The 24,908-nt window shown below is 37.4% G+C and overlaps 1 protein-coding gene across 1 annotated transcript in view; it reads right to left on the reverse strand.

Moving 5' to 3' along the window:
- ARHGAP42 (Rho GTPase activating protein 42) overlaps nucleotides 1–24,908 on the reverse strand; it is a 281,197-nt gene that overhangs the window by 113,726 nt on the left and 142,563 nt on the right. Inside the window, exon 4 of the mRNA XM_065881548.1 lies at nucleotides 13,201–13,272. Coding sequence (XP_065737620.1) covers nucleotides 13,201–13,272 — 72 coding nt within the window. The remainder of the gene's footprint in view (nucleotides 1–13,200; nucleotides 13,273–24,908) is intronic.

The raw sequence follows: 24,908 nt of genomic DNA on the forward strand, positions 1-24,908 counted from the left end.
TTACTTCACTTAGTATGATAATCTCTAGGTCCATCCAGTTGCTACAAATGGCATTATCTCATTCTTTTTTATGGATGAATAATATTCCATTGTATATATGTACCACATCTTCTTTATCCATTCATCTGTTGATGGACATTTAGGTTGCTTGCATGTCTTGGCTATAGTAAACAGTGCTGCAATGAACATTGGGGTGTATGTAACTTTTCAAATTATGGTTTTCTCCAGAAGGTCCTGTTTGAATGAAGACCTAAGAGACTGCAGAGGTAAAAAATGGAAATGTTTCAGGCCTTAGACCAAGAATTACAAACTGCTTTCTGCAAGGGACCAGATAATAAATATTTTATGCTTTGTGGGTCACATGGTCTCCGACACAACTGTCCAACTCTGCTGTTGTAAAGTGAGAGTGCTATAGAAAACACAAATGGGCAATGCTGTGTTCTAATAAAACTTTATTTATGGGCACTAAAATCTGAATTTCACATAATATTCACTTATCACAAAATATTACCCTTCTTTTAATTTTTCAAAAGCCATTTAAAAATGTAAAACCACTTGTAGTTTGTGGGCCATACAAAAGCAGACAGTGGGCCAGATTTGGCCTAGTTTGCTAATCCTTAAACATAAAAATCAATATTCTCAGCTCAGGAAAGGAAACAGAGGACACTTTCCATTCTTCAGGGTGGAAAACATCGTGAGACAGAAGAGAATGGAGGCACCTGGGTCTTCACTGTGATACTTGCTCTGAACTGGTGCTGGTGCGTAAGAACTGGCAAATACACCACACAGGAGAATGGGCTCATTCCCCTCCTGTGCCTCCCTTCCTTGAGGAACTTGGTAACAGCAGAATTCACAGATAGGGAGATAAGCCTCTCATACCCAAAGGGAAGAACAGAAGTAAATTTAAAAAGTAAAGATGTGGTAGACTGGAGAACTATACTGACTTAAAAGAAAAGCATTACAATAGCAGAAGCTGCTGAATCAAAGCAGAAAATGAGAAAGACAGTGCTGGAAAGAAACTGGAGGGTTAACAAAGAGGCTCCTCTGTGAACTCCATGGAAAAGACCAGGACTCCAGAGGTTTGTAATGTGCTGGAGGGTAATCAGTGGGAGTTTAGAGTCAAAGACCTCTGTGATCTTACACAGGCCTGAGGTTGTCTACTCTCGTGTCCTCCTGCTGGGCTGATTTTCCATTTACCAAGTATTGTATGGCTGGCAGGTACACAGAAATGATTGGATCCCCTGATGGTAAAACAAAATTTATCCTGAACATTCTACTGCAGATATTGATGAATTATAGACTGGTAGCTGGTCTGATTCCAGACATTCACGATGCCCATAAACTATCTTCTTGAAATACAGATTCAAGACTCAACTGGCCACATGAGAATAGTACCGTGATTAGGAACATGTGTTTTAGAGACCAACTGCCTGGGTTCAATCCCTGCTTTGTTACATACTAGCTGCCTAATTCTAAGCAAATTAGATTACCCTCTCTGTGGCTCAGTTTACTCTTTGGTAAGAAGAGTGCGAAAATAATAGCCCCTAACTCATAGGGTTGTTGTAAAGACTAAACAAAAAGTATGTATGTGAGCTGCCTAGAAAACTGTCTGACATATATGATTATCATTAACCAAAAAGACTCCTTGGTGTAGCACAAAACTCCCCATTATTCTGGCCCAGCTGGTATTTTTCACTAATTTGCTAATTAGTGGAATTTTCACTAATTTCACTAGTGAGTCTTTTTCACTAATTTCATTGCCCCATTTTTCACTAATTTGCCCACATCTTCCATTTGCATACACACACTAAGCTCTAGCCCAATATTTATTCACACTATGGGTTCTGACATACTGGTTAATTATACAATCAGTTTTGTGGGTTATAACCAGCAATTGTTTTAATGAAATAGATTAGAATAGAATACAATAGAAAATACCAGATTACATCACATGTAGTAATAGAAGTATATTAGCAGATATACTCAGTGAATTGTGATATAAAGTGCATTTCTTAATGCAGTTCATGTTTTTGCTGTCGCTGTTAAAAAAGGCTAAACACAACAGCTCTAATCACACTAGAATATATCAAGCTTCTAAGCCACATCGCAAATTTTTTTATGTCACTATGACTTTTCTTTTGCCTGGGATGCTATTTTCCCTTACACTGACTGGAAAATTTCTGCCAGCCTTTAAATTGCACCTGCTGAATGCTGAAACTTCATAAAAGTCTTTGCCAGCCTCCCCAGTTAAGCAGACTAAATTGTTTCTTCCACTGTGCTTATATAAGACTACAGGCATATTTCAGATATACCACTAAACCCATTCCATCTTAATTATCTGTTTCCCTGCGGCTTCCTCTGCTATTCTGTGAACTCCATGAAGGCAAGCATCGTATTTTATTTTTGCGTCCGCAAGACTGAACACCGTGCCTAGTATAAAGCAGATCAACACCATGCAGTTGAATGTTTTCATATCAGTGACTTAAGGCAAGATGACTGATGGCATGCTCATCAGATTTCTAATGACTCAGAGCTTGGAAAAGAGGATGAGGTAGTAGAGAACCTGTCAATATATTAGATGATAAAATCTACATGCCAAAAGACCTCATGACTTTGGAATGAAGTAACTGAAACATATTATGTCTCACCATCAAATCCAAAAAGTCTACCAGGCAAGCATGGAATCAAAGAGCTCCAGCTTAAGAGATGCTGAGATTTTACTTTGACCTGAATAAACAATGTGACACGAACAGTGAAAAGGTAAATAATTTCATCAGTCAATATTGATACTTTTTTAAAACGTAGTAACCAGACACTCTTTGGGGCTTCATGTTCAGTTTCCACTGCCAAATTTTTAACAAGAACACCGAGAAATTGAAGCTGTTTATAGAAAATAAGAGTTTGGTAAGTTAGAACAGTGTCATATTAAAAAAAAAAAAACCCTAAACTTAACAGGGACGTTGAACAAATTCAGATGCTTTCTGACAAATACTGTCCCTGGTAACTTTGACATTTGGCACTCAGTAAATTTTTTTTCTTTTTTTGCTGAACTAGACATGAAAATGTTCTGTATTTCCAATGTAACAAAAGGTTTGAATTAATTTTTTAGGGGAAGTAGTCTGAGATTCTTCATAATTTTTAAATCTGTATACATTTCCTAAATATTTAACACACTGATTCATAGTCTTTAGAGGGTTTCTAATTACTTCACTGTGTATTATAAAGTTTTAATTCCAATTTGATATACATAAAATATAGGTGATGGCAATAGGAACAGACCAATAAAGCACCATTAAAAGTCAAGTGCTGGCATAACTCATTTGCAAAACCCCCAAAGAATAGATTACAAGGTATAAAAATTAGTATTCTATAAAAATGATTTGGAAAATCCTTCATCTTTCATTTTCTTTCTTAGCTCACCCTGATAATAAACTCTGATATTTTTCTGTTTTTCTTTTTTTCACAACAAACAGGCAACTATTACATTATAAAATCAAATACAGGATAGCTTAGGTCACTGATGGTAGTCATTTTATCAGAGCTCCGTAGTTAACATCAAATGGTGCTTACTATAGACCGACATATTCCTGACGCTTGAAAAGGACTTCTGTCTGTATCTGCAACTTGCTCTGAATTCTAAAATGTAAACATAAAATAAAATGTTTCCAGTTTTATTGAGTTCTCGTTTGAGTTTTCCACAGAAGTCAATATGAAGTTTCCTAAATGTTTCAGAATATTTCCAACCACTTAAATTTGAAAAAAAAAAAAAAAAAAAAAAAAAAAAGAGTAAGTCACTGATAGCCTCCCAACCATCCCAAGGACCACTGGGAAGGCAGTAATCCTGAACAAAGAAGGTATAAGTAAAAATAGCAACATGTACAGCATGCTCAGAACCAACATATATATGGAAATGGATTTGAGGCATAACCTCTCAAGTAGGAAGCTCTTTTGCAGCAGGGCAGCCAGCAGATGAGGTAGAGGAAAGAAAGTATCTACAAATAAAAACACTAAGTCTCAGAATCAAGGAAACCACCTTGTTATCTGGAGAAGATACAAAGTTCACTAGGGAAATGTGCTCTGTGCAGGTGGAACTCTTGAACTCCTCACTGTTGTCTCTGTTAGAAACAAGAGACCTAGAAAATTTTCATTAGTTAGAGCTTCTCCCTCTACCAGGTTAACCCTAAGTAACTGGATTTGCTACAGAGAAACCTTCATGACAAGGAAACAGTTTCTATTCTCACTGAAGAAGGCTGACCACTGAAGAATGAAAAGAATCTTAACTGTACAGCGGATTTCACTCTCCAGATCTCTGGGCATTGATTTCAACAATGATGCTCCTTAGTGAGACTCCACTGTATTTTTTCAATTCCTATTTATGTATGGCACTTGTAAACTGTGTGACCTAAAAGTTTAGCATAAGGATCTTCTGTAAAAATACAATTTGTGGGGAAGCTTAAAATGTTTCTTAAGTATTAGTCTTCAGGCATATTATAATTAACATAAATAACATAAGAATAATTAGGAAGGAAAATAGTGATAACCTTATTTACAATTTATTGTAATCAAATTATAAGTGCATATGTTCTTATCTGAGCAATTAGTAGTCACTTAATAAAGTTATAATAATCTACATATGTATGTAAACACAATACACATTTAATACATACTGATGTAATATATATAAATTAAATTATTCAGCAAAATAGTTTTTGGGTTACATTCCTATCCAGAAGTCCAACTCTATGTGAGGCTCAGGTTTTCCAATGACTGTCAGGTTCTGAAATATACATAAGAACACGATACCCTCAGAATTTTCAGAGCATGTGGAGACATTGAATGGTACCACCTGTCAAACATACAGATTACTACTGACTCACTGTCTCCAAGGAATGTGATCTGGTTTGTTTTTCTAGTGGTGGCAATGGGGTCAATTAGGGCTGATATTCGCCTCATAAGAATGCTGTAAAGGATGGTGAAAATACACAATAAACTATAAAAAAAAAAAGGTTTACATTCCCATGATGGAGTCAGGTGCCAAACAACTGAATTAGGTATCAGAAGGCCTGGATTTGAGTCCCAGATAGAACACATGTGCACCTCTGGGTTGTTGGCAATGCCACTTGACCTTTCTGGGTCTCAGAGAGTCATCTGAAGAATGACGATACTTCCAATTTTGTTAGACTGTTATAAGTAATAGTGCCCTATAGACTGTATAGTGTTATTAAATTATAGGTAATGTATATCTAAGGCCCTCTTGCTTGGTAGCCCCGTGAACCACTCTATCTAAATATTTAGCAATCAACTTGCATTTGTCTCTATGAAAAAAAAATAAGGCAAACTAACCTGTATGAACAATGACCTTACTTTTACTGCAGTACGTTGATTAATGCTGACAGAAAGGATATAATAGCAGTAATTATTATTAATTATAAAATAAGAGCAATTAACATCCTAGTACTTATGTGGAAGAAATTATGCTAAGCAATTTATATGAAATGTCAAATTATGCTATCATTAATTCTATGACGATGGTTCTATTATTGTCTCCATTTTTCTGATAGCGAAACTTTAAAAAGTATTTAATTAACCAAGTTCACATTTCCTATAAGTACTAAGTGCCAGGTTTTGATTTCAAGTTTGTATGACTCCACAGAACTGGCTGCTAAACAATTAAAAGACATTATTTTGGTCTCTAAGTGAGCTAACCAGACAATTTTTGCTGAGAACAGAGAAAAGGAATTAGTATTTCTTGAGCATCAAACATGTGGTGGTGCTATGAAAGTACTCTATAGGCTTGATCTCATTTGTTTAAAATCTAACTATACTCCTTACTAGTCATGTGACCTCGGCCCATTTACTTAACTTCTCTGCACCTCATTTTATTTATCTATAAAATGAGTTTCAGCAGTTTTCTTATCTAATATGTTGGTTGTGAGGATTAAATGAGTTTACATGTAACGTGCTTAGGGCAGTACCTGGTTAACTAGCATAACTATTATCGTTTAAAAATGGGATCAAATAACAAAATCAGTAATTCTAAAACTCTATATAACATAATAGAGTCTACTGATAGAAGGCACAATAAAGGGATTCATAAGTAGTCTCAAAACAACTATCAAATGGTTTCTAGTTCGCCCAGAGAATTCAGTACCAAATACAGTCATTGCCAGAGAATATCTGTCTAAGAGAGAGACTCAGCTCAGTGGCCATCAGCAACATATGAAAAACCAATCCTGACCATTCTCTGTAGGACCTGTTGAAAACAGGAGGAAAGTAAGGTGATTTAAATCCATACTCTGATCCTATAAACCACTTTCTTTTTTTTTAAATTAATTTTTATTGGAATATAGTTGATTTACAATGTTGTGTTGGTTTCTGCTGTACAGCAAAGTGAATCAGTTATACATATACGTATATCCACTTTTTTTTAGATTCTTTTCCCATACAGGTCATTACAGAGTATTGAATAGAGTTCCCTGTGCTATACAGTAGGTTCTTATTAGTTATCTATTTTATATATAGTAGTGTGTATATGTCAATCCCAATCTCCCAATTTACCCCTCCCCCACTTCTCCTATGGCAACCATATGTTGGTCACTGAACTGAGTTATGCACCTAATTTAATGGATAATAAATACTTTGGACTCATGAATGAGAACAATCCAAAAGGGAATTCGTGGGCAGTCCAGTGCCCCCTGCAGTAGAAGCCCGGAGTCCTAATGACTGGATCGCCAGAGAATTCCCTTTTGGATTGTTCTCATCATGAGTCCAAAGTATTTATTATGCATTAAATTAGATGAATAACTTGCTTTAGTGGTAAACTCTTTTAAACATGAAATAAGTACCTGTAATTCTTCTAGATTCCCTAACCATTTGCATATTTGAGACAACAAATTAGAATGCAGCCATTTTTCACATGAAGGAAATTTTAAGGTTGTAAAAGGAATTGTGATACTTAGCCAGATTTCTTTAGGTACTATACGCTAAAATTATTATTTTTTTAACATGCCTTGCTGTGTAATTAACAAATGTTCAGAGGCAGAACCAAACTCTATTATGGACAGAACAAAGGGACAAGAATTATCCAGTTCTACTGTAGTTTTCAATAGAAATCAACGTAAAGAAAATCAAGTTCTATTTTTACATGACTAATATTATATCATTTATTTTTGTTTTAAAACCATGGAAGAATGTTCACATGATTTCCAGTAAGGTCTAAGTGAAAATGAAAACCAGTCTTAAAAACATTTCCCATAGAAATGAAAATGTACCTTTTAACTTTAATGGGTAGTATTTCTCAAGTCTCTTATCTAATAAAACCAGCCCATGTTAACTGCATACTGTGTGCTGAGAAATTTTTTTTTTTTTTAAGAAGAAATATGGACTTTAATGAAGATTCTTTCCCTTTGGTATAAGTGAGACCTGTGAAAACATCCAAACAAAAAGAAAAGAAAAGAAAAGGGAGGTGAGGATTTAGATAGTTCACGTTCTCTATCCACAAGGCCTAATGACAGAGCAGGGCTGGCTCCTCTGTCCTTTCGCGACAGGACTCGCCTGGAGAAGGGATTCAGTAACTACAAGTTTTAAGTGTCCCATCCCCCCACCCCCTGCCCCGTGTGAAACTAACACTCATTCAGCCAAACTTCTGCCTCCCAGCCTCTCTGTGGGAGGTCCACGTTTCTCTAGTCCTAGCTCACACTCTTCTCTAGGTCTCTGGTCTCTCTAGAAGAAAAGATGATGCTACTGGTCCCAACTGCCTCAAAGGCTAGGGTGAGGAAAAATAAATGTAATCGTTTATTAGCATTTTGTGCTCAGGAATAAGCTATGGAAAACAAATTAGGAAAGTAAATCTACAGCCCTAAAATACATGCATATAAAATAAACAACAAATGCAGTTCCAAATCTACCGATGGTATCTGGGGATTTTTCTACTGCTTTAGAGTCTCAATGCCTTTATTCCCACCTCCACAAAATCCACCTAGGATGACACTTCAGTCATACCCCCAAGACCCCAGCAGGGGGAGGCAGAGCAGAGGCTACAGGGGGAAGGGCTATACTTTGGCTCTGGAGTATAACATGCATGCAACACGGGAGGAGTGGGCTTACCAAATGTATATATGGACCCCCTGGGGTGAAGGTCCAGCCAGGAGGCACGGAGCAAGGGAGGGGTCCATCTCCCCACTGGCTGGGAGGGGGCTCTGAGGCAATCTCTAAGGGTTGCATATCCCCGGGGAGAGGGAACAGCTGCCAAGCACCCCCATCCTTGACTTCAGGGGCCCAAGAACTCTTTGCATAAAATATCTTCAGACCTAGCAGATGGTCAAAGGCACAAAGTTTAAACGCTGGGAGGGAGGGTTGTTGAGAGGGGTCTGTGGGGTACCCTGAGCCCAGGGGTAGACTAAAGGTGTGATTCATTCCCCCTTCCCTGGAAGGGTGATTGCTCCATTGGGCCTATCACCACAGGACATTTTCCATTACAAAGAGGCATACTGCCCAGGCCTGTGCTGGGGAATTTTTAAATCAAGACAGATACATTAAATAGGTTTGATTCAAAGTGGGCAAGTTTGGGCTTATTTACAACATTTTTATCATTAAGATATTTCATTTATCTTAGGAAAGTAAACTAAACTAAAACATTTGTTTGCTAAAAGTAAAGAAAAAAATATTTCACAAAAGAGTATTCTAAAGAGCAGCATGGAGTAGTCAAAAGACTGCTGGTCTGAGGAGCTGAGCTCTGGTCCTCCTTCTGGGGACTGAGCAGCCCCAGCCAGCTGCTCAGTCTGTTTATATGTGGAAAATGAGCCACTGGTCACCCAGATTTCTCCCTAATGTATTTGTTTTTGACTAGGAACTCAGATATGAAGTTCTACCAATATTTTGGCGTCAGCCAGTTTATGCAGGAACACGTGTGGAAGCTGCAGATATGACGTACAATTCATTCTCTCTGGGGGCAAGGAGGACGCTTCCAATACAATGAAATATAGCTGTTAATATATACAAAAAAGTGTGAAAACAAGTTATAACTCATCTTGCTCTATAATAATGCTTCTCTAGGCATATTCATATCGTGGAAACTCTAGCTGGCATTATTCATTCGGAATACCTATGTTCCACTCATTTCTAGAATTTAAGTCAACAGTGTGTGAAGAGATGAATTAAAGAAACCAAACATTCACTTCTATGTCTGACACATGTAATAGGTCAGGCCTGCAATACAATTTCATTCTGCATACACCCTCAGACTAAGAACCTTTAAATAAATACATTCTTGACAAGTGTTTATGGATAATTCTTCTAATCTTTAGCTATTCACAAAGCAGGACCCATCTCTTCTGTCCTTCAGTTCAACAACCCCATCATTAATCTTTTCTAATCCTCTCACAGATGCAGTGTTTTTTTTCCCACAACTGTAACTCACTCAGGGCCTTGCTTTCCACAGCAAAGTATCAGGTGTCTCAAAGCTCAAAGCTCAAGTGTGTCTCAAAAACACACTTTAACAAAGGAAATGTTTGCCATCCATGGACTTTATCCACTTCGGTTAAACAGAATCATCTGCGTGTGAGGAGAGGGCCACTCTGACTCAGTTGTTTTCCACTAGGTCCAAGCTGAGGAGGTCCTGACTGCAGTGGACCTGAACTGACACTCTTGCCTTCTAACTGACTCATCAGCCTGAACACACTTGTGGGAAACCTCCACTGTCAAGACTGTGAAAAGTGTAAGAGTGTCATTTGTAGAATTAACTTTATTTACCAAGTAAGAAAATACCTAAGCAAAACAGGAAGTAAAGCGATAGAAAAAAAAAAATCAACATTTTCAAGATTTTTATTCCTACCAAGATGTTTCTGCAATAACAGAAAAAAAGAAAATTGACCTATACAAATACTGCAGAAGAGAATGCCTGCTTTCCGTTCACTTTACTAAACAAGGATCACTTAGCAGCTGAGAAACAATATAGTACTAAGAGCCATCAGGCAAATAAAATACACAGAATCACCGCCACCAAGAGGCCCAGTACAACCATATTTATGCTCAAGATTTCATCTGAATTAATTCAACTACAAGTTCAACCTCCCAACGAGTAGGCAAGGTCATAGAACACTGTTGTGTGTCCAGCTGACCTGTCCAGCAATTGAGATACTTAAAAAACAAAATAAAATGGGTGTAATTGCTCATGCTACTGCAACTGTAGCTAACCTAAACCTGCAAATAAGAATCTATACACATATGAAATTTACAATTTTAAATGGGCCAAAAAGTTGGAATATTCTGTGCTAGAGAAAGAATTCTTCACAAAGGTTTTTAACTTCATAAAAATATCACTGATGGGGCTTCCCTGGTGGCGTAGTGGTTGAGAGTCCGCCTGCCGACGCAGGGGATGCGGGTTTGTGACCCAGTCCGGGAGGATCCCACATGCCACGGAGTGGCTGGGCCCGTGAGCCATGGCCACTGAGCCTGTGCGTCTGGAGCCTGTGCTCCGCAACGGGAAGAGGCCGCAACAGTGAGAGGCCCGCGTACCGCAAAAAAAAAAAAAATCCTCAAAAAAAATATCACTGATGAAGTGAAATATGGTGGTAAATCGAGGCTTTGAAGGAAAATGTCTTGATTTCAGATCCATAGTCTGATTTCCCAGCTCTATGAAATGGTGCATGCAGGTGACCTCATCATTTTCCTCACTCTAAAGCAGATGTAACACCTGTACTCACCACTAAGGTTGCTTGTGAGGACTTAATCAGGTCACAAATGTAATAGCTCAGTGAAATCTATCCTACAGTATAGATCTCAAGAAAGATCAGCTATTATTATTCTTGAAAAGACTTCTTGCTCTGAGACACCACATTCTTGTATTTTCTTCCTTCTTCTGCTTCTTCCTTCTCAGCCTCCTTATCTGTCTTTCTTTCTTTCCAAACATCAAATGTTGGGAGTTCTCAGATTATATAGAATTTAGGTCCTCTTCTCAATCTACTCTTTCCCAGGGGGATCTAATCTATCTCCATGATTTTAATTATCACCTAGAGGACAATCCCCAAACATATTTCTAATTCAGATCTGAACATACACCTGCTAACTCACCATTTCCATTTGGATGACTCAGAGAAACCTCAAATTCATTCATGGCAAACCATCTTTGCCATCCTAACACAAATGTTCCCTATCTCAGTATGTGGCTCCAAAAAACACCCAATTTTACAACACAGAACCCTGGGAGTCATCACTGAAATGTCCTGTTGCTCACTTCCCAGTATGTAACCCATTTCCTACCCTTTCCATTTTACCTCTGAAATACATCCCGTTGTCTCCAGAGCCAGTGTTCCCTTCTGAATCCAAAATAACTGTCCTTTAAGCATGGTTTCCCTCAAGCAGTCCTGCTTCCTCCAATCCATGCATGGCATGCAACTAGAGTGATATTTTAAAATATCAAAATATTTTATAATATTTTGATCAAATATAATCACTCTACTACAACTTTTCTTTATCAGTGAATAAGAGTAAAATAGAATAACGAGTAAATACAAAGGCGTGCACACGTCCTCCATCCCCACGGTCCTCTTCTGGAGTGTAAAGAAGGTTCCTCCCTTGCTGCCCCTGTATCCCCATTTCTAACTATTTCTTTCTCATCATTTAGTTCTCTGCTTAACCAATACTTCCACCAGAAGGCATTGCTTGGTTCTCTGGAGAAGGTCAGTTCCATTAATTATACTCTCACAAAGCACCCCACACTTCTGTATCACAATCCTCAGTGCATTTGTAAATACACAAAAGATAATAAATGACACACGTGTGGGGATCTTGTCTGTCTTGTTTACAATTGTATCCCTTAATCTTATCAAACACCATACTTGCCACAAGTGGGCTAACCAAGATATTGATAAATGTTTGCTGAATTAACACAGAAATGGTTCTGGTTTAGTTCTTGACTTGATAATGGCTCATAATTGGTGGAGAAATGCACATAAAACTCTGATTCAAGGCAGACTGTGATAGCTTTTTACAGGAAATAAGCATAAGGACTACTTGATTCTGTAAGAAAAAAAAATCAATTCTAGAAAGGGAACAGATATATGAGGAAAGACCCACATAAAGGAAGGCTTCTTTCTGGTGCTGGAATATAAGGGACCATGGAGAGCTAGCAAGATTTCAACAAGTTAAGGGTAAGAAATATTCCAAGGAGGGGAAAAGTTTGGGCAAAGACATTAGTAGAGCCAGGATATATACAGGGTCTAGTGAACAGACAGTTGTACCAGATGAGGGAGGTATACTGAAACGTAGAAAGTGGCCACACAGTGAAAAAATTTCATTATCGAGATTAAACTGTCTCTCTCAGAGACAACCACTGAAGGTTTCATCATTGAAGAACAACTGTTAAACGTGGTAAAAATTTGTTAACAGATTAGGGTGGGGACATAGAGACCAACTAGTAGGCTATTTCAATATTTCAGACAGAAGGGGGGAGAATAGAGGAGAAATATTCCTGCAGGAGAATGAAAGCACTGCTCAAAGAGGGAAGAGGTATGTCATTGACTAATTAGAAAACCAAATCAGAGAAAGGATAGGGGAAGTATGACAGATGACGGGTTCTATCTTGGAAACCCAAATTTTATGTCCTTACATGATGTTGAGAAGGTAAACATGGATCTAAGAAAGAGGATGCAAGTAAATTTCAGAAATTATTAGGCTCAGGGAAATTTTAATTGATCCCATAACCAATTAAACATTAATGCAAAGGCCTGACAAAGATGTCTAAAGTTTTCCACAAACACTTTATATTATATTCTTAAATTTATATTCCTAATATTTTTATTAAGAATAAAAAATACAAAAAATAATAAAAGGTCTTTTATAATTACTACCTTAATTTTCAATGTACATACCTCGTGCCTAATTTTATTTTATATAGATGTTAGGAAAACTCCTTATATTTTTACCATAATTTCACCATCTTTAAAACAGTTAATTTCCTACCATTGTTGGGATGGGAGGAACCCACTTATGCTGACTTTTTCTCTATTCAGTAGAAGAATAATATCTTTTCTGTGTTTAAAAGAATTCCAGTCTTTGTAATAGGCTCTGTGCAAAATTTTAAATGACGTACGCAAGTTTTAAAAGGTCATTCTACTTTCAAAAATGTTAACGTCTGAAATTATGTCTGTCATCTTTAATTATCAGGAGAATATCCAAAGAATAATAAAATGCAACACTTACTTTTGCTGCACCTATTTGTTCTTTGCGAAATTTCTCAAGTGGCGCAATTAATACATCATTAGCGTTTTGAATCTGAAATCAAAAATGCAAATACATTAAATCCTGTATAATTCATGCAAACAATATTGAAATAAAGATGGCTCCTTTATTCCACTTATTTAAATAAGTGGAATTCTTTGCTTCTATAAATGAAATAAAAATACCCACGTCATATAGTCTTTTTCTAGTTTATAATTAAGTTGTTTTCACAAATTATTTCACTTCATCCTAACAATAATGTGAAAGCACGTACTCATGATGAGATCTTAAATATTTAAATTTCATATTCTAAAATTTAACTAAAATGGCACATCAGATACTAAATTTTAAAATACCTTTAATTATACTGGTTTAATGTAGTCAGTTCAAGCATCATTTTAAAACTGAGCCATAGGGCTTCCCTGGTGGCGCAGTGGTTGAGAGTCTGCCTGCCGATGCAGGGGACACGGGTTCGTGCCCCAGTCCGGGAAGATCCCACATGCCGCGGAGCAGCTGGGCCCGTGAGCCATGACCACTGAGCCTGCGCGTCCGGAGCCTGTGCTCCAGAACGGGAGAGGCCACAACAGTGAGAGGACCGTGTACAGCAAAACAAACAAACAAACAAACAAACAAAAAACTGAGCCATATAAAAGCTCTTCCATCTTGCCACTAGAATGTTATAATTCTACAGCTGCAAAATAAAATAAGGCTTATTTTTTCCCTGTTTAATTATATTCCTTACACTTGGGATTTGCCTGAATGTTCTTATTTCACACTGTTCGCATTTCATTTCAATGAACAGTATTTTAGCCCAAAACTCCAAATTGGACTTTATTTAAAATTTAAAACAGATAAATCTTTAAGTTGATCTGCAAAAATATGGTGAGGGCGTTCAAGGTGGGGTGGGGGCAGTGACTGGATACGAGGAGACAGACATTTCTAAGGATAGCAGTATGCTGGAAGGAAGTCTTGACTTTTAAAAAATCCCTTTAGAAAGCATTAAAATTAAACATAGGATCTTAAATGTTCTCACCCCAAAAAGAAATGGTAACAATGTGACAAGATTGAGATATTAGCTAATGCCATCAGTGGTAATCACTTTACAATACATAAATGTATCAAATCAACATGTTGTACACTTTAAACTTACACAATGTTATGTGTCAATTATATCTTAATAAAGCTGAGGGGGAAAAGGTAGGCCCAGTTAACAAGATTATCATTCATTCTACCACTGTGATAATAACATGACTTATTACATAATTAGCAAATGTTAAGATGAAAGAAAAACCTACTTTTCAAATAGGTCATTATTTAAAAATAGGTTAAGGAGTATTTAGGAGTTCCTTATATTCTTCTTATAATTTTTCTGTAAGTTTAAAATTTTATCAAAATTTTAAAATTTCAATAAAAGGGTTTTACTTTTACTTATTTTCACTAAACTGGTTATTCTCTAGTCACATTATGGAATTTATTTCTTAAATTCCATAATCTAAACACACAAAGATAGTATACACAAAAATAAAAACTAAAGTAGTATTGCCTTCCATGATTCTGTCATTCTCCAATTTGCAGAAAAATGAGATGACCTCTTGAAAAGAGGACCTAAAATCCTCCATTGTGAAAACATACAAAGTAGATCAATAGTCAAAATCCTTCCCAAGACACTGAGGGCAACTGTAGATACCTCTGACATCCATTACCTACTTCTCATTTGTGAGCTCAAGACAGGCATCCCTCCAGATACACTGTGCAAGCATTGCATCTTACTACAGAGAGATGATTGGAAACAGTAGCAAAGTAGCTCACTTTAAATTCTCACTCTCTAAATCCTCTTTGCCCTCATGAAACTCCAAATACATTTAAACACACACATATACATTTCTCCATATTTTACAGAGGTAATAAATAGCTGATTCTGCCTTTAAAGTTTGCATAAGGGGAAAGACAATGTCATGGACACTTTAGTGTACTTTGGAAAAATAGCAACAATAAAGGCTAACAGTCACTGAATGTTTACTGTATGCTGGAAACCAGCATGATCTAATGTATTTAAAGTTAATGAACTTAAACAGCGAGGTATGTCTCAGGTGGTGAAAACTCCAACAATGAGGGTGAATAACAAGATATGCAGCACAGCACTTAAGTATTTAAAATCAAGAATGCCTGAGTTTAAACCCAGTTCTATTGCTTATGAGCTGCTATTTAACCATTCTGAGCATCAACTGCATCAACAGCTTGGTTCTAAGAATGAAGATAATAAATGTAAAACACTTAGCTCAGTGCCTTACATCTAGTTAAGTATTAAAAGTTTAAGGCTTTTAATATGTCCAAATAAACACAGATAATGTATCTCATTCTGTAATTATATACCTGATACACTTCTTTATCTTAATATTCTGTGCTACCCTTTTGGTTGAAGTGCATCTATGTGCACAAAATGAGAAGGTATTTTCCCATGAAAGTCACAAAAGGCAGATGGCCTAGACTCTCCTACATTCAATCACTAAGTATTTATATATGTGCCAAGCACATTGCTGAGCTGTGTAGGGAAGGGAAAAAAATTAAGACATGGGCTATACCTTCCAGAAAGTTGATGTCTACTTGTGAAGAGGGAAAAAATTATTCATCCAACAAGTATTTAATGCTCATAAAGCCCTGCTAAAATTTTCAGAAAAACTGAGACAAAACTGATTACATTGAGAATAGTTACATGATAAACTATGCAGAACTCCTCATAAATATGTCAGAATTTTGACAACAGGAAAGATCCATGAGAACTAAATAAGTCAAGGTAGTATTTGCATAGTGGATGTGAATTAGAAACGGATATGAATTGGATACACCAAAGAGAAAAAATATCCTAGGAACAGGAAACACCATGAAAAAGGCAAGGGGGGGTAAAACTAAGCATGGAATGTGAGAAGGGGGAATGCAGTGCAGGAAAAGAAACTATTTATTACACGCTTATTAAGAGTCCATCCCAATTGTGAGTGCACTGACCAAGTTACAGGCCTTCAGTTAACTTTTTAAAAATGGGAATGGCACAATGAATATAAAGTACGTTGAACAATTTTGGCACATAGCAGGTTCCATATGTTATTAACTAATAACATTATCTAACTGGGGAAAAGCATGTACATTATTAGTAGGAAACTTAACTGGAATAAGTATGGAAAGGATACCCATAATCTAGGCAAAGTAACCTGAACATGGAATCACTGCTGGTTTCTAAAAAGATTAATTTAAAAGCTTGTTCTAGGAAGTAATATGTGGGATACTTTGAGAATAAAGATATAAAGACAAGATATGCAAGCTGAATGGCTGGGAGAAGAACACAAGTTTGAAGTGATAACTAGATCAGGTGGCTGTGGTGTTGACAGATGGGTAGCAGGGAACTGCAGAGGCAGGTGTTTAAAAAAATTAAAAGGACCCAGAAGGAGAGGAATCAAAGGTGACACTAAGTTTTCTGCCTCAGGCACTGGAACTTTGGCACCACATTAAGAACTAGGATAAATGAGGAAGGGAGTATGTTTGGCAGAGAAAGAATAAAGACAATGGATTTCACTTTGGACCTATTACGTCTGATGCCATGGGAAGACTCAAAAGAAATATTGCAGCAGAGTATTCTACCTCAAAATAGCAAAACTAATCAATATGAATAAAATGGTTTTTTATTGGGAAGGGAAAAATTAGAAAAGAGAGTGGATGCGGGGACTTCCCGGGTGGTGCAGTTGTTAAGATCCACCTGCCAATGCAGGGGACATGGGTTCAAGCCCTGGTCCAGGAAGATCCCACATGCTGCAGAGCAACTAAGCCCATGCGCCACAACTACTGAGCCTGTGCTCTAGAGCCTGTGACTCACAACTACTGAGACCACGTGATGCAACTACTGAAGCCCACACGCCTAGAGCCTGTGCTCCACAACAAGAGAAACCATCGCAATAAGCCCATGCACCAAAATGAAGAGTAGCCCCCACTCACTGCAACTAGAGAAAACCCACGCGCAGCAATGAAGACCCAACACAACCCCCCCAAAAAAAAAAGAGCGAGAGAGAGAGAATGGATACAGATCTGTATACTAAGACACTGGCATTCACATTCATATCCAATAGTTTAAATCTCTGCCACAACTCTTATGTGGCTGTTATGTAAGTATGACCTGGGAATAAAACAAAACTTGAGGATATAAACTTGAACCAAATGTGATCATTAACAACCACGCAATGGGGCAAGTATTACTTCCCATCTCTATTTCTTCCATATTTCTTCATTTTTTTCTCTTGTTTTTGGACTTGCTCAATTTTTTTCTCTTTCTTCTCCCTACCCTTATTCTATTAATGTGAAATTGAAGGAATAAAACATAAATTCCAGAGGTACTAAACAGAAAAAAATGAAGGGGGAGAAAAACATCCAATGGAGTGATAGAGATAACAAGAGAGATGATTTGTTGAGTGTTTAATGTGTGCCAAGTATTATGCTAAGCCCTTCACAATATTGAGATTAAAGTTGATTTTATGTGAGTAATGAAGTTCAAAACCTAAAAATCATCTGGAATATATTAAGAATATGAGTGCTAAAGTTAGACCCAGATCCATTTTGAATCTCGGCACCTAAACTGCTAAGACTTGATGTCTTCATCCCTATACCTTTTAAGGTTTTTATAAAAATCAAAGGGAAATATATATGTATTTTTAAAATAACAAGCACAGATTTGGCATATGGCAGGCTTTCGATAAATGTTTGTTTCTTCACAGAATTCACAATGTCAACTACGTGTTCAGAACCTTCCTAAGCAGTCTGAGAATGTCCCAAGATGATTTAAAATGTAGTTATTCAAAAGGTAGAAATTGAAATCCAAATTAATTTAACAGAACAGAGACCCATTCAGAGTATCCATCTACAGTGGTAGATAACACAGGAACCTAAATTTTTCCATAAACCATAATAACATATGTGTGGTTTTACATCTGAAATATGATGCTTCTTTTGTATGCAGTCGATGGGCTGCTGTTCACATCATGTGAATCTAAATCCAAGAGAACAAAATGGAAATGCCAACACTCAAAGGGTACAAAGTGGATTTACAACCCGATCTGGCTGCTTCTGACCCTCATCTTTGTACACCCCCCAGGGAACACATGCCTTTCATCCTTACACACTGGTCAATCACCAGGATGAAATTCTTCAAATCTGAAGTAATCCAAGTGTGAAGTAAAGAAGGTATCTAAATTTTTGTTAGTTACTGTTACTACTGCATAATAAAGGAAAATAACATACAAAATGCTAGAAAACCATAACTAAAAATGTGAATCTGGGGTACAACTCTGGTGAGTTAACTTTCACAAGGTTTAAAACAGAATCCAGAGAAATGCAGTTCTGGCTCACATGGAACTCTTTCTCCACAGATTTACGCAAGAGGCTTGATAAAACTCCTTCCAGAAGGTAATTGTGGGGGGTGAGAGGGGTGGGAATCAAGGCACAGAGTCCAGGAGATTCAGGCTCCCATAATATTTGTGGAACGTGTTACTTTGCATGACCTCACTAAGAGGCTTTAGGAAAAATACAAAAGCAATTTTAATGCTCTCACTATATATTGATAATATAAATTCTTGAAAAAGGTCATATTTCAGTAATTAAGGCACAATTAACTATTATCTATTTTATAATTCTTTTTTTTTAATAACTCCTTTAGGTTATGGGAGCACTTTTTTTTAAAATTTAAATTCATTTATTTATTTTTGGCTGTGTTGGGTCTTCGTTTCTGTGCGAGGGCTTTTTCCAGCTGCGGCGAGCGGGGGCCACTCTTCATCACGGTGCGCGGGCCTCTCACTGTCGTGGCCCACTAGTTGCGGAGCACAGGCTCCAGACGCGCACGCTCAGTAGCTGTGGCTCACGGGCCTAGTTGCTCCGCAGCATGTGGGATCCTCCCAGACCAGGGCTCGAACCCGTGTCCCCTGCATTGGCAGGCAGATTCTCAACCACTGCGCCACCAGGGAAGCCCCTATTTTATAATTCTTAATCATTACCTAAACCTTGGGTTTAGACAACTTATTTTTATAGATATTGGTCCATTTTTAAATTCAAAAATAATCACCAGCTATTTCACTTATTTTTCACAGCAGAGAAGCAAATCTGATATTGGGTAAAACTTTACAATACTGCGTTTACTGGGTAGACACACTTTAACTGTGGGTGTGTTACATTAAACCTGGCAGTTAAGCTTGCTGTTGCTTTTCTTTTGCTATTTCAAGCGGTTCTAATAAACAGCCACAAGGGAGTGCTCATAAATCGCTCAAAAGTAATGGCTAGAAATGTTTGTATGTGGTTAGAAGAATGATTATCCAAACATGTTTGGGTTTTTTTTTTTCTCCAAGTATACATGAATTATTATTTTCTATAGACCGTGAATTTTCAAGTGCTGTCCTATAGGAATTTTCAATGCTTGCTTTTCACTGCTGAGAACCTTACCATAACTTGTTTGTCCAAGGAAGTGAGTAGTGATAGAATAAAACAAATCTGAAAAGTAATTCTTCTTACACTTTTACTTTCTCTCCCCCCTCCACGTTTTGGTTAAGCTTGAGTGTTGTTGGTACAGATCATCACAAATCAATGATTATAGTGTCCCACCAGGATGTAAGATGACAATTCTGTACCTCAAACTATCAAAGCTCTGAAAGACTCCAGGTTTTGAAGAGAAGATTTAATGATTTTCTGCAGTGCTATCAAAAGCAACTGTTTGAGAAGGCTACAACAGAACAAGTTATTTACAGAAATAAAACATGGATGATGTAGCTCACTGCAAAAACAATTTCCTGTTGAGATGCCTATTATAGCTAATCCACGTAGAGGGGAAAGATCACAAAGGTATGTAATAATGAGTAGAGTGAACACAATCAATGTGGAAGACACCTATAAATAGTCTCTGAGGTAAGACTGGATCATTTTCCCATTGGTATTTGCAACTGGAAAATCAGATCAGAATTCTTATTTGTGATTACAGGCAAGTATCTCTCCTCTGCCTGTTCCAATCCCCGTCCTATTGCCCCCTCCTTTTAGATGAAGTTCTGGCAAGTGGTCTAGGGACAGCCCAAGGCTCACGCTGAGACCGGTCAAGTTAACTCTCCACTACCTCACAAGAGTCAGTCCTCTAAGTCAGCAAACTCACAGCTCTTCTAAACTAGAACTCAAAACCCAAATCTCACGGGAAGTGTGAAGGATAGACATATGAACAAGACTTTCGCATAATAAGTATTATGACGTTAAAACTAAATGCATTTTACTTTATATCCTTTAATGTGAGCAGCAAAGTACTCTGAAAAACCATGTCTTCATCTTTAAAACAAAATGTAAGGTTATCTGGGTACCACAGTAATCCCATTTAATTCCTACTTGAACATCACTTATTACTTCAATATTGGATGTTTTGATTCTATTAAGTCAGTGTTCCATTATGAATCCTCCTTCAATGGACCTCATCTATTTAGATCCAACTCACTTATATTTAATATTAGTTTCATCTTTACTTTTACCAGTAATAATACTTTTCTTATAGTAATATACTTAGGAAAGGAAATTTAAGTTTTTGGAGAATGGTGCTATATGAATCCCATCTTTTATTTCAGAAAATAAGTAGAAGTACACTCTCCAGGAGAGTGCATGGATTTGTATTTAATTCTTGAATATTCCCATGAAAACTGTGCAATCTCAGTCAAGTTACTCAAACTCTCCGTGTCTGTTTCCCTTTCTACAGAATAAAGATGATAACATGCCTTTATCTCATAGCCTGTTTACAAAGATTTTTACATTTTATGTATAATGATCGTAAGAGCTTATTAATACAAAGTTGTACTTGCTTCCTGCTAAATTCATTCTTTTTGAGTAGGTCGATTGTAATGAAATATCACTTTTTAAAATGACTTAGGGTGTTGCTACTGGAGTTTTATATAAAAGAGTGAAATCGCACCAGCACATACTGGATGTCAAGGCTTCTTAAATGGAACACACTGGTTCCTAGGCCAAATAGCAAGCAGTCCTCTTTGTTTCCAGAACTTACGACTGTCCCGAATATAACTCAAAGTAAACTTAACTCTTTTTTAATAAAACCATCTATACTTATAAGATGAGGGAGAAGAGCATTCATCCAAGAAGAAACTGACCATTTTCATAAAATCTAGCTGAGAAAGGAGGGGAGAGACGAGGGGTAAATTGCAAAATTTCATACAGCCCACTGTGATCTAACAATGTCATTAACTCTAGGTTGTACCAAATGAAATTCTCTGAATACTGAGTTATTTGGGCTAGAAAGGTAAGTTATTTTTCATAGATTTTTTTGTCACTCTTAAACTACTTTTGCTTTATCTCTTCTTACCCAGCAATCACTAATGGGAGGTTAAACTAAGAATACTTTTACAGCATTCAAGCATTGTGGAAAACATTTGTAAACAGCAGATCTAACCATAACATACTGCCTCCTCACAAACTTGTGTCTACTTATTGCCATCCTGATTACTACATTTATAACTATAATAACGGAGGTTTTAAAAAAAAAACAGCAAAAGAGAAGGTCAAACTATATTTCAGCTGTAAATAACAAGAGATGTGAAGAGTCAAATTAAAACAGACATCTTAAAAACAGTTAAGGGCGTCCCTGGTGGCAGTGGTTGAGGGTCCGCCTGCCGATGCAGCGGACACGGGTTCGTGCCCCAGTCCAGGAAGATCCCACATGCCGCGGAGCGGCTGGACCCGTGAGCCATGGCCACTGAGCCTGCGTGTCCGGAGGCTGTGCTCCGCAACGGGAGAGGGCACAACAGTGAGAGGCCCACGTACCGCAAAAAAACTAAACAAAACAGTTAAAACAGTTATTCCAAACATCCTGCACATACCTTCACTGTAACAAATACTTTTGATTTTGACCAAAAAGTATGCATTTAGGAAAACATTTTTATAGACTATATGGCTGCATTACCTCAAAGGTCATGCAAGGAAAATGTTAAGGTTAAATCTACCTTTGAGAACACAGGCTCCAAATAATATAAGAAATGCTGCAACCTCAGCTGTTTCAATGTGATATATAATTGCTCCTCCTTCTGACTAGGTAAAAACACCATGCAAAGAAACTGGTGAAGTTACTTCTGCCAGTCCTCTACCTTTGGACATTCTCAGGAAACCTCAGGATCTCCTGAACTTGCACACCTCTGGTGGCATTGCTATTAGATTCCAGTGATGCCCTATGGTTGTTAACCCTATAGGAGATGGCCAAAGATTTTCCTGTAACACAGCTGTCCCATGTATATCAGTGTCCTTGTGCTGATGGGAATATAGCTCCTCCCCTCTCCCCCACTTTAAAAATCAGAAACCCTGTATATCCTGAGCTGAGACAACTATAGCCACAGTGAAGATTTTTTTCTTCCAGGTTTATCCCCGAGCTTAGAGGGGTCAAAGTGGCTTTATGTGTGAGGGCAGGAGGAGGGAGCTTCAACAAATTGATAATTTATGTAATTCAGTGTTTATCACCTCCTCCTCTTTTAATACTGCTTCTTCTTGCTAATTTTCCTCTACCCTTCTCAGGATTCACTACTAAAAATATCCTTGGAGAGAGAAATTAGAATCATGCATCTTTTGAAAATTCTTCATTTGTGAATTTAAGCAAACTTCTAAGAGTCTTTGCAAGTTTATAAAAGAAATGAAAATTCATTAAATAAATTCACAGTCACAGTTAATTTACAGCAGTTTACAGTTAATTATTAATAATTAAATTAATTTACAGTTAATTTAATTACTAAAACTAATTTCTAGTTTTAGTAGCTAGATGTTAACGTATTTTAATCATAATTGCTCAATATCTACGTAATAGCAGATTGCTAAAACCTTAAGGAAGATTTAAGATATCCCAGTGTATATGCAATTTCTTAAATTTCTTATTGCAGCTTTGCAATAACAGAAGGGCTGGAAGACAAAGGAGGAGGGGGGTGAGGAGAGAAGGTAGGAAGGAGTTTTACGCAGGATAAAGATGCATATAAATAAAGCCGAGACTGACCTAACCAAAACAAGGAGTGATTGAGAAAGGTTAGGACTTTGGGCTGCGGGCCAGTGCTGTGCTGGAGCGAGCGCACGGGGCAGGCTCACAGTGGCTCCCAAGATCCATTACGTGGCATCTCTTCCCAACCTGCATTCAGCAACTTGGGCTGAAATCATCTGAGGTGAAGATTTCTACACCATGGAAATCAGCAAGCATTACAAATCAGGGTTTTTTATACACATGTACACACACCCCTACCTGAGTGCTGGCAGTTAACTTTTTCCCAGCACATCACAGCTTAGAGCTAAACATGTAGTTTGAAGGCACCAAGACTGAACCATAAACAATGGCAAAGAGTGCTAACTATACAAGATTCCTTTTATCTAGTTATTAAAGCATCTCTTTAAAACATGTATATGTGGACTTATAAGATTTCCAATTTAGTATGTCTTTCTCAATACCTAAAAGACTGAACTCATTTGTACTTCTTTACACTTAAACTTACTTTTACACAAAGCAAGGCTTTTGCATTTCCTGGCTTCCACAGTGAACAAACTTCAAGGCTTCCACCTTGAACAAACTTCTACTATAGCAATGATGACAAATAGTTTACACTTCCCAAGTTTCTCTGAGTGACAGCAGGTTTCTGTAGTACTGGCTTGAGAAGATTCTGAAGCTGAACCTGGGCACTGAAGGATGATCAAACAATGCTGGCTATAAACATCTTCTGCTAACAAGAGTGGCAGTACTCATGCTGCAGGTTATTTATATATCTATCTTTCCAGCCCTGTAAAGGTAGAGATAATGTCTTATTGATTTTTTAATAGTCATTGCCCAGCAAAGTGCTTTGACATCGTGGAAACTCAACATACTACTGCTAAATTGATGAATAAACTTATTTCTGGTAACGTAATTGGTACCTGCAATGAGCTGCTGTAACAAATACTGTTCCTCATAATATTACTAAGGATGACAACCTACCTATAGGAAACTAAATGTTTTTGAAAATAAGAAATGTATTTCTATAAAATGTATTCTGATATATGCTGTGTAATATAGGTAGTAATCTATATAACTATATGGGTAGCAACCTGAAGCTAAGCTCATCACTATTATCTTTAGAAAAAAACTCAGTCACGGGGCTTCCCTGGTGGAGCAGTGGTTGAGAGTCCATCTGCCAATGCAGGGGACACGGGTTCGTGCCCCGGTCCGGGAAGATCCCACATGCCGTGAAGCGTATAGGCCCGTGAGCCATGGCCACTAGGCCTGCGCGTCCGGAGCCTGTGCTCCGCAACGGGAGAGGCCACAACAGTGAGAGGCCCACGTAACGCAAAAACAACAAAACAAAACAAAACAAAAAAATTCAGTCACGGAAAAACAAATAACTATTAACTTAGAATGACTTCTTATATTCACACAAGGTTCTTTACTTATAAATTAGTTTTGCAAAGAAAAAAAAATGCAACACTGTACTTCAAATCGAAACACCACAGAGGGCAGATTAGTATCATACAAACTGCCACAGTGGGCTAAAACGGAAAGCGCAGTAACTCCTCAAAAATAAGAGATGCAAATCAGCTTCCAAATTCTTCCTACTCCTCCTTCCTTAAGGCTGGTTACACCTTTGTGATGAACTGAAAACTTGAGAAAGAGAACCATATGGCTCTGT

Source organism: Phocoena phocoena, chromosome 8, assembly GCF_963924675.1.
Source record: "Phocoena phocoena chromosome 8, mPhoPho1.1, whole genome shotgun sequence".
In the NCBI taxonomy this organism is placed as follows: Eukaryota; Metazoa; Chordata; class Mammalia; order Artiodactyla; family Phocoenidae; genus Phocoena; species Phocoena phocoena.